At 40.8% G+C, this 11,792-nt stretch overlaps 1 protein-coding gene across 4 annotated transcripts in view; it reads right to left on the reverse strand.

Annotated features, from left to right (window-relative positions):
• The window catches only part of pcdh19 (protocadherin 19), a 51,930-nt gene extending 40,833 nt beyond the window's left edge, over window positions 1-11,097 (reverse strand). Inside the window, exons 1-2 of one of the 4 annotated variants that reach the window (XM_057349230.1) lie at window positions 7,899-11,097; window positions 5,129-5,243 (exon numbers count right to left, since the gene is read on the reverse strand). In XM_057349230.1, the coding sequence (XP_057205213.1) occupies window positions 5,129-5,243; window positions 7,899-10,045 (2,262 nt within the window). In that variant the 5' untranslated portion in view covers window positions 10,046-11,097. Of the gene's footprint in view, window positions 1-4,915; window positions 5,262-7,898 lie in introns of all 4 variants that reach the window. The other 3 variants (XM_057349227.1, XM_057349229.1, XM_057349226.1) reach the window with 3 other exon arrangements.
• Between the last annotated feature and the right edge of the window lie 695 nt (window positions 11,098-11,792).

Consider the following 11,792-nt stretch of genomic DNA (forward strand, 5'->3'; position numbering starts at 1 on the left):
TGTGAAAAAAGTTGTTGTTCTTCTCCAACTGTTTTTTATTGAAAAGAGAGTCGAAAACAAATTATTTTTTAAAGATCCAAATGTAAATTAGGTGCTGCTTTTCTATAACCTAAGGGCTACAATGTTCACTCAATTGTGTACAGGGGACTGAAAAGGGAAAACAGTGATGTAACCATTCTAAAAAATCGATCCAAGTACAGCTTTGTAGGTTATGTAACAGGCATGATTTTTCAGAAATGCTTTTTTGTTTGTTTCAAATCAATCGTTTGTGGGTTTTGTTTGACGAATAAATCAAATTGTCCTATGGTATGACAGAAACATGAAGATAACTGTTGTTTTATATTATTAATATTTATATTTATCATATAAAATAGCATAAGAGAGATTTATCTTCATTATTCGTTTTTTTTCTAAATTTTTACCGTCACACCATAGGATAAATTTGCATATTAGTCTGTGAACTACCCATATACACATATTGAAATTACTCATAAGGTATGTTGAATTTAAGAACTGATTAACTCAATAAATCCTCTGATCTCTTTTCAGGCTGCTTTGGGGACAACTGAGATGAGCATAGGGAGGCCTGAATTGTACTGCAATCTTTTTTAGCCGGAGAAAGGGGACACACAGAACCAGACTGAGCAAGTATACAATGACGATATTAAATGGAAAATGCAATTTGTCTCACATTTGTGATCTCGCTAAAAGATCAAGAAATGCTGTCACAGTACGTGAATCTGTTTTTCTTTTTCTGTCTGACTGAGGAAATCATGTTGTCAGCTTTTTGTCTTATATATATGAATTCAGACAGCAAATGAAAGCTGATGTGAATATGTTACAAATACGGCATTACGGCTTTTTCCATTATGCCTCATTTTCTACCTACAGTGTAATGGTTACGAGAGAACGAGTTTGCTCGACTATATTGCACTAATAGTGTCTCACTTGAATGTTCGTACTATAATGAGACTGCGGTCCTTTTAGTAGTTCCTGAAATGTTCGTGTTAGTAGGCGACTCTTGAAGGCAGAGTGCCAGTAAGTCTGTGGCTTATAAATATAACCTTCTTTGAAAATTCCCATCTTCATCTGCCAGAATCCAATCAGAATACATAGCGAGGTACTTGAGATAAGATGTCTCTCTCTCATCCCTTTTCTTCCCGCTCTATCTCTTGTACTGTCTATTTTGCTCTTTGGCACAAAAACTGCAAAAAGAACAGGCGTGCTCGAGTTGATAAAAAAGTTGGAGTTGGCAGTCTTGGAAATGTGTCTGTTTGTCTTGCTGTCTGTCTGTCTGTCTTTCTTACTATTATTAATTCCCGAACTAATTGAACTGTCTACATCAAAATTCTCCATCACAGCAGCCTAGTTCAATGGAGCTTGTTCTAAAAGCCCTTCAGGGAGGAAGCATCCTGTGGCCTTTACCTTATCGTGTATGGGATTTACGTTGATTAATTGGCTTAGTCTGATGAAAGTCAGAGAAACAAGAATCCCCAACACAACAGGTAAAAGAATGATTTTAGGAAAAAGGATTGATTGAGAAAGAAGAAAATAACTACAAGTTTCAGGACTGCAGATCTGTTGCAAACAACAGATGATATAGTTATATTCATCCTGAGACTAACAACATTGCTTTTAAACTACATTAATAAGGGTTAGGTGGGAATTAGAGCTAGAAAAACAGAGTGGCGCATTTCCACCGAAATTACCTGGAACAATTTGTCCCAGGAACTTTTTTCCCAGGAACAATTTTCTCCTCAGACCTGTTGCTGCCTGCATTTCCATAGCGGTCTAAAGTACCGCGAAGATTAGGCAAATCAGTCCCGTGACTAGGACTGCATGTGACGGCTCCTCCCAGTCCAGGAGGGGGCGGTAATGAGGAACAACGATGACGTCACATAAAGCGACGGACACTCGTCATTTTTTTGTGCGGCAATGCCCAGCTTGTATAACCGACTCAATATTTTTTTTGTATTTTTCATTGCGGGTCATCATTTCCAATTCCCGTTGGATTTCGTCCTCAGCAAAAACACTTAATAAAGCCTGGACCTCGTCGTCGGTCCATCTGTCGTATTTTTTATCCATTTCAAACAGTAAACGGCTGAAACTACACACACCGCAATTTTTTTAAATGGTGGTTTGTTTTTACCGGTGTTCTGCCAATTTATGCATCCCTATCAAATTTTGCTACCTCCATACAAAACAGGACTAACCCCTCCCCCAACCCAACCCTTACACCTAAATAACCCCTCCCCCAACCCAATCACAACACGAGGGTAGCACAAATTTATGGGTAGCATAAATTGGCAGAACACCGGCACACGATGCAGCATGTAGAGTCAACCAATGAAATCGTGAACTCAACCAATCAGCATATGTCTTTTTACGTGTATACTTTGCACCAAATCACATATTAAGATGTAACATAGTCCGATTTATGTGATAATTTCTTCTGTAACAGAATGCTAGCATCTGGATAAGCAGAACCTAAATTATTATTTGAGCCATGTGTCCAAAAATATGCCATAAGAAAAAAATGAAATAGAAAATATTGATTATATATATATATATATATATAATTATATTATATATAATATATATACTATATGTATATAAATATATATATATATATATATAAATGAAGTAGCTACAGAGTAAGGAAACAGTCTGTCTCCGAGCACAAAACCAGCACCAAAAAAGTAGATCAAAACATGATTGAATTTTGGCCTATCACAGTTGGAGCGAAGCCTTTCACACATTCTAAAAGACAAAGCTTTCTGAAAACATTGTGGACAACTCCTCAGAGACTGGCAGCACAGAAGCATCTCCAGAGAGTCACAGGGTGTCATAAACAGATCTCACCTGGAGCCCATCATGTACATGTCTGTAAATGCTACTGTTCTATCAATAGGGTTGTGCAGTGTGATACATTTGATACCATGGTAACTTTATAGCAATGGTAGATTACTAAAATATAGTTATTTGGTATCTGTGTGTTCAGAAAGAAATACCCAGTACAAAGTAAATACACGGTGCTCTTCAAAAGCATACAGCTATCGCTAAAACAAAGCACTGTGCATCTACTTTCATGTAAATTATTGTCATTATCAATAAGCTGGCAGTGTGTAATTTTAATTAAAGTTATGCAATATTACTTTCCTTGCGGAAACACCAGGGCGCTCTTTCTAATGTGCATTTTCAGCCTATATGTTCCTACTGGGTCTGGAAAATAAACAAACAAACCACATTTCAAAATGACGTTTGAATCATGAAGGGCTGTGAAACCGCCTTTGGGCCTTCATATTTCTAGGGTTGTAGATGCACTGTTAATCACGACTGCACCAGCCGCTATGTCCTCACCAGACCTCTGGGAAACCCTGACTTGTAGAGTCAAATGTATCCAAGCCCGGGCTCGCAAGGCGTGACAGAGCTATTATCGGTCATTTCGCAGCTGCAATATTTGATCGTGGCCCATATAAACTGAGACGTGATTACGCCAACAGCATTTTTCAGATTCTGTGATGGGAAGGCATATGGGCATACTGTAATCAGTTTGTTTTTGAGGCCTGGAAATGGTATATGCAGAGCCGTGGTCAAAAAGATGTTAGTCAATGTCAGGTGGAGCGGCACACGTGATAAAACCAGCATACAAATGTACCCACACCTTTATCAGGCCAAGAAAACATGCCGGGCGCTTAAGGCATTACGACACATACATATACTTTATCTCTCTCGCTTTTTTTCTCTGCTCTAATGCTGTAGTCAAACAACAGAGATTAGCATTCGAATTCATCGTACTATCACACTCCCCCACCCCTCTTAATTCTTTGTCTTTTCATCAGCCGAAACAAATACATGTTCTTTAATCCTGCTGCTTAGGTGGTTTTATTAAAGGATTATGCCACCGTGCCCAGCTACTACACTCACTGTTACACTCCATAGTTCCTTTGTCCATCCAGCGTAGGGCTTTAAATTTAGTCAGACCTATTGGATGATGCCAAGTGCGGCTTGTTTACGTACTTCTGGTAATTTGATTTTTAATATCCTGAATACGATTTGAGGATATAGCGACAGCTTCAAAATATTAGTGCTATATTAACTGTGACTTATTGATTTTGCAAATCTTTAGACAAACAGTGAAGAATGCTGGATCAGCCGGTCGCTGTGCAAATCTTTGATGTCCTCTTCAATAATGCAAATCATAAGGCTATTGTTATTATTTTTCCATGCACCAGTCTGACATTTAACTGTATGTATTTGGTACCGGCCAACGATCAGAGCAGTTTATGGATTGTGAAGAACGGATTGGTTGAAATGTTTCCAACACAGTTAATTTGATGGCGAATAGCTCAGTGTACGTTCGAGGTACCAGCTTGCAACTCAAACAGCCATACCACCCATAGAGAACAAGAGCTTAAGTGCAATATCGTTTTTCAGCTACGGTCGTTCTTAATGTTTGCACCTGAAATGACACGCAGAGCTGCCGATTAGCCAGGTCAATGCGTTTGGCAGATGTTCATGCTACAGCACGGTAGCTTAGAAAAAAAACAAGAGAGAGCAAAAGCAGAGGTGGACAAATAATCCACTTTGGCAAACATCCAATCATCGTTTGCTCACTTTTATATTTTTAAGGCATCGCCCATACTCAGGTTCCCAACACTAACAAACAACAGTAAACATGAAAGCACCACCAAAGGCTAGAAGAAACCATATTTTCAAGAATGAAAAAGATCTGCCAAAAAAAACTAAGCAAGCACCCAGATTCCTGCCCAATCTGTCTCTAAAGCATGCAGTCATCAAGTAACCAGATTTAGCCTTTTTCACTAGGTTGACTCAACCTCCCCCGACCCCGCCCTCCCTTGCCACTGTTAGCCGTGGCAGGCTGAAGGATGGAGCAGACTGGAGCAAATCTCACCTCAGGCAGCGGCATGCCGTTGATGATGAGGTCAGGCTGCTGAGGGCCCTGCCCTGTGAAGGTATGGTGGTAGCCATGGTTGGGTGCAGCATTCCTGGAGTTCTGGTTCTCCACGTTGAGGAAGGTGCTATCGGAGCGCCTGCAGCCCAGTGGAAGAGTCTGCTGGTGGTAGTCGAAGTAGTTGAGCGAAGAGGTGAGAGACGAGCAACTCACCACATTCATCTTGTCCGTCTCCTCCACGTCCCGCGGCACCAGCCGGATGTCGTTCTTGCTGAGCTTCTTCTTCTTGCTGGACTTCTTCTGGTTGCCGTAGGAGTACTCCGCCACCCTGCGCAGGTACAAGAAACTGAACAGACTCAATAAAGCAGTGCTCTGCCTTTCTCACTGCACACACAGCCAGGGCCAGGTCCTGCCTGGCTCGGGCTTAGGTGCCAGACCCATAATCATTGGCAGCACCAGAGAGTAGCCACATTCAAGTGACCTCCGGCCACCAATGGAGTCGACATCCCTTATTTGTTTGTATTTCCATGCTCGGCGGGTCAACTTGTCACAAGCGCACATACACAATGCAAACATGCCAAACCACAAAAGCGTACAAGGCGACAAATGATACTAAATAGCATCGCTAGAGTAAGCAATAATATTCAAAGTAAAACCCACATTTGTCTGCTTTCTCACTTCCACTTCAAATAAGCCCACTGGCAGTTGGGTTGTGAGTTTCAATTCTCTGAACAACGCTCTGTGGCTACTACTAACTTAATTTGAGGGTTTTGATTCTAATCACAGTAAATGAGAAACTTGGAGATTCTGCCCTGAAGGATGCTTAGGTTGCAATACATCCACTCTAAGCATAAACTTGAGAGCTCATAAGAAGAGTTGGTGTAGTAAACAGTCTTTGTCTGAGCTATTCCCTGTTGACCCCTCTCTTTTTCTCCCCTGAGGATCATTATATCTTATAGCCTGAAACAATCTTACACTTATTTCGTTTTATGTCCTCTGAAGGGCACGCATTCGTTTAAACGCACGCTTTTCGTTTAATGGTATTCTCTCTCTCTCTCTCTCTCTCTCTCTCTCTGCCCGCACAACACTACCTAACAAAGCCTCCTCTTCTGTGGTTTTCATTTGGATTCAGATGATGTCTCCACGCTCCTTACTTTTTTCTGGCTCAGAAAAAATGATAACGGTGCAGGACCTTATCTTTTCAGAGAGCATCTAAATGCTTTTTTTTCCTTCCTTGAGTTAAAGCGGTAAAAAAGTTAGACAGTCTAAGGCTTTCTTAATAGCTGGCTGAAAAGTGCACTATTCTGTCATTGTTGAAGCGGTAGGCTTGTATTTTTCCTCAAAGCAATGGAGTGACACAGTAGACTGCCAATGAGTGAGCGAAGATTTAGTGGGGTTACTTCTTCAGGGCTCTGGGCATAGTAGGAAAACGTTACATTTAAATTGGTTTGGCCACAAATACACTTCTAAACACAATTGATTTTTATCATTATCTTTAAATTATTCACGAATTTAAAATATTTGTATTTTGGTGATTATGGGAAAAACACTCAAATCGTCATTGTATATGTTTTATTGAAATTATTTACACATGTTCCAGAGTACTTTTTACTGTAATAAAGTCATATATACTATGTTTGGCTCTCTTCACATCAAAGACATTCCAAAGAATCTCAGATGAGCCAGAAAGGAGTCAGCGAGCATAGCAGAAAAGTGTATCAAGCACTCTCACTAACCCCCTGCTGGGAGAGCTGAAAGCCTCCATCAGGTTTCTATCTGGAGAGGAAAATAAATGTTAACGACGGCAATCTAAACACGGCCCTCTCTAACTATCCTGCCATCACAATGAGGTAGATACTGTACTGTATGTGCCTAACCATTGAAGCCACCTTACCTTCTTGAAGATGATCGCTTACATTCAGCGTCTTTGTTATGATGGATCATTATCCTGTCGCATTGCATGACAAAAATGTCAACAACAATTTCAGGTAAAAAAATATGGTAATGGTTTCAGGTTAAATTTGCAAAAGCAATTTATATGGAAATTTTGAGTGTTAATGTAGCAAGTGGGAAATCAACACTGGCCAATGTTACAGACTGATAAGTGTTCATTTTACAGTAGATTAACAAAATAATATTCTCCTACACACAAGTCTCAAAGACTATTACACAGTGATACATCTGCATGATTGACCTTTTATGTAGATAATTAATACTAGGAAAGTGTCATCATGCTATGGCCTTGCTACCATATTATGATAAACTGACATCTACAATTGCAATCATAATATATTGCCAAAGCCATAATGTGGGAGCAACAAGTTAATATTTTACTCCAACAAATTTGAGTAAGGACCTGAAGTGGGCCTAAAATGTCACCAATATTTTTTGCAAATGTCAAGCTCATGCAAATGATGTGTGTGTATAATGACAGGCCTAAGCTTACCTTAGAATGCATGGGTTTTATTCAAATGATATTGCTTATTTTGAAGTAGCACCTCATTTATGCATAAAATAAATGTCTTATATCATGACGGTGATCATATTTTTCATTAAAATATTTGGTAGCTATTTATTTATCTTAGTTCTGATATTTTAGGACTGTATTGTTTAGTTTAAAACAACATGACCTAAAATATAATATTTAATATAACCGTAGTCATATTAAATATTGCATTTTATATAAGAGTTATATTATTGTCAGTATATTCATAATAAAAGACAAGAGTGAGGAGATTAATAAAATCATCTCCTGTTATATTCTTGCATATTTGTGTCATTGTGTACGGCGGAAGCAGACCGAGGCCTATAAACGCATGCACAGGTGACAAGGACACAGCGCGTGCACAGCCAACATTCACATTAATCATGCTGTCAAGTATCAATTATTATATGCATTCGGGAGATAAAATACTTTCTAGTACAATTAAAATGATACGCACAATATTCAACGCTAAAGACATATCAAAAATTGTTTTGGTACCTGCAGTTGTACGTTCGGATTTCCTTGTTGTCCCTTTTGCACTTGACTGCCACAAAGATCATTGTGACAAACAAAATGACCGCAATTGAACCCAGTGCAATGATGAAAATGAGAGAGAGGTTAACGGGTCCGATTTGCTCCTGTGTATTCATGTCAGGGGAGAGATAAATGACAATGTAGGCAGAGGCGGATAAAGAAGTTTGGCCGTGGTCGTGCGCCACCACCGTTATTTGGTAGGATGGTTTCGCGTTTTCCCCAAACGTCTTTGTGGTTCGCACCTCGCCGTTTATCTGGTCAATTTCAAAGTATGCCACGTCTCCTTCTGAAATTGAATACGTTAATCTTCCGTTTTCCCCCTCGTCGTAGTCATCAGCTTTAATTTGCGTAACCAAATAACCAACTCCAGCGTTTTTGGGAATTGATACCTCCGCGGTGCCGTTAACCAGCGGCGGGGTCGTCATCACAGGTGTGTTGTCGTTTACATCCAGTACGACGATGCGCACGGTGGCGTTACTGGTCAGCGGTGGGTCACCTCCATCCTTTGCTGAGACTTTGAACTCAAAGGTCCGCGTATCTTCGTGATTAAAAGCCCTGACCCCGTATATTTCACCGTTGGAGTTGACGGTAACGTAAGATTCCACAGACATCCCCCGCACCTCCGATTTGATGATTTCGTACGAGACGGTGCCGTTCATGCCCAGGTCAGGGTCTCTGGCGGACACCGCTAGGAGAAACGCACCTGGGACATTATTTTCGAGAACCATTGCTTGGTAATGTGGTTTGGTGAAGTATGGGGGGTTGTCGTTTTCATCTGTTACTTTAACAGCAAAGGATTTTGAGCTTCTAAGCGGGGGATATCCGCTGTCCTCTGCTAAAATGGTTAGATTGTACATGTCTCTCTGCTCCCTATCCAGACGACCATCAACAAGTAAGGTGGAGAAGCTCTCGAATTCGTTGAGCCTGAAAGGCACATTACCCTGCAGTCTGCACTGCACTTTTCCATTCGCACCCGAGTCGTTGTCCGAGACTCGTACCAGTGCTATTACATACCCGAGTGGCGCGTTCTCGCTCACCTCCACCATCTCACTGTTTTCTGACAGAAGTTTGATTTCTGGTGCGTTGTCGTTCACGTCTATTACATTGACAATCACTTTGCAGTGGGCAGGGATTGAGTTTGGACCCAGATCTTTGGCTTGTACATCTATTTCGTGGACGTGCAATTCTTCGTGGTCCAAAATGCCATTTACTGTTATCACGCCTGTTTTAGGGTCTATTTTGAACATCTGTTTGGTTAGATTGAAGACAAAGTTAATGAACGAGTAAACCACCTCGCCATTGGTTCCTTCATCTGGATCCGTGGCATTCAAGTCTATGACAAAAGTGTTAATGGGAGAATTCTCCAGCACGTTTACAGTGTATACTGGCTCGTCGAAAACGGGATTGTTATCATTCGAGTCGATGACTTTGATGTTAAGTTGCACAGTCCCAGACTTTGGGGGGTCACCACCATCCTCGGCGGTGAGTTCAAACGTGTAACGGGACTGCGTTTCTCTGTCTAAAGTCTTTTCTACCACAAGCTCTGCGATCTTGGACCCGTCTCCCCTCGTTTTAATCTCAAGACCAAAAATATCATTGGGGGTAATTGTGTAGGTTTGAATGCCGTTGCTCCCCGAATCCGGATCGCTTGCCCCCTCTAGGGGAAATCTGGTACCGGGCGCAGCATTTTCTGAGATTTCTATGTCAATGTGGTTGGTAGAAAAGCGAGGCGCGTTGTCATTCACGTCGATAATCTCAATTTTAATCACGCAGATCTCCATCGAGTTCGACATCACCTCCAAAGAGATAAAACACTTCGGTGTCTGTCTGCAAACAGCGTCCCGATCAATTTTTTGTTTTGTGATGAGCAGTCCGGCGGGGCTCAGATTAACCCATCGCGGCTCGGAATTGGATATGACCCGCAAATAAGGCTGGCGGTTTCCCAGTGCAAAACCCGCAACTTTTGCGTCTGCCGTCACGTTCGCGATCTTTGTCCCCGGGCGCATCTCTTCTTCCACCGTATATTTCAAATTAAAAACTGCATCGACTCCAGTCCAGCACATAAGAAAGCACAAGAACATTTGTACGAAATCCATGTCCTTTGAATGCATTATACCTGTTGATGTCTGTCTCCACGCGCTTATTTGCGTGATAATTTATTAACATCGACACATATGCACATTCGGCACGGAGTAAAGAAGCCCAAATAACTCACGTGAATAAAATCACAGTCTGGTAGATATCCTTTAAAATGAACGAAAATGTTTATATCAGTGATGAAATTCATCTGATTTACGGATTTCGCATCTGATAACTTCCGATTTGCTTCACTGAAATCTTATCAGGCCAGTCATGTCTTGCGTTATTTTAAAAATAAAATAAAAATCATAATTCTTCATTTAACGAAGAACACGGGTTCAGCATGAACATTTACGTAGTTCAGGGTAAACGGCATGTAAACCGACCATTTTGAGTCCATGCGAGAAAAAAAAGGATTCAATACAAATGCAAATGTCCTTTCGAAGGTCCTTAATTTGTGAATGAAAGACAGAAAGAATCCAATTCAAAAACGATTATTCTTGAACACACATTCGTTTACTTGGAATAAATTTGAGTTTAAAGAACCACTCATGCCCAATCAGTCCGTATAATAAACTGAAGTTAGGATGTCTCCTCCTTGATCCGCATTTATGTCCATACACATATCCATCTGAAATCACAAAGAAATCCAATCTTGGTGAAAAAAGAAATGCAGTAGGACGAGAAATTCGACCAGTTTCTGGAACTAGAACGATGGTGAAGAAACAATGTTAATTCTAGTTTAGTCCACAATTCAGGGATATTCCTAGTCGAGCAAGCGGTGGCTGCCTTGTCCACTGAAGATCCCGGAGATTTCTCTCAACAGCGTAAATGTATCATATGAAGGTATTTCAGCTGCTCCAAGTCCAGAAAGAATTAAACAAAATCCATATAAAAACACGAAGGAAATATCAATGAGGTAAAATCTAGGACTTGTAAATGCAGCTAGACTAGCCCCGTCGTACGGTCTGAAATATCCAGCCTACACATGAACCGAAATACAGTTCTTGATATAGTTCTTAAATGTGGTTCGCTGAGGTAAACGCACGGCGCGCATCTTCAGCGCATACTGTCGAATGCACAACTCAGTGTCTTGCGCTCAGTCTCAGGACCCGCAATCCCCACAGCCAATCAGAGGTTACACTGGAGAGTTGGATTTGCTTGTGGGTGGGGCAACACTACAGCTATGAAACTCGACCAACTAGCTCTAGTTCATGCACGCACGATGTATGTTATCCGCGCTAGTTGTATATCTATAACTATAACTACTGTTGGTTGTTATTGTTTGTGTATTGATCCGAGTTTACCCTAATTCAGAAGCGGACGTTAGGATGACGGAGCGATTTATGCTGCGTCCTTTCAAGATGATAATTGCAGACTATTTTTGCATGAAAATGACACGCACGAGCAAAGAAATGGCTCTTTTAAGGTTTTAAAAAGTCGGTTATTCAAATATTTCCGCAATCCGTCAATTCGTGTCCTATTCCTAACTTAAATTGTTCGCATACCAAACAGCAGATCTTTAATCTTAGATATTATAGTTTAAATGTGAAGACTGCTCTTCTCAGAGATCATTTAGGAGTGTTCGTTATCCCCATATTATAAAACATCCGACCTGGTGTTTATGTACAACGTTTGAGATTAAACAAGATGTAAAGGTTGTCTACGTGTTGCGCTGCGAGCCCTCGGTGATGAAATATGTTCACTTACAACTGTCAGTTAATCGAGTTAAGCTATACTCGCATTTGAACAAGAGCACAATATACACACTGCAGTTCC

This window comes from Triplophysa rosa, linkage group LG13, assembly GCF_024868665.1.
Source record: "Triplophysa rosa linkage group LG13, Trosa_1v2, whole genome shotgun sequence".
Lineage (NCBI taxonomy): Eukaryota > Metazoa > Chordata > Actinopteri > Cypriniformes > Nemacheilidae > Triplophysa > Triplophysa rosa.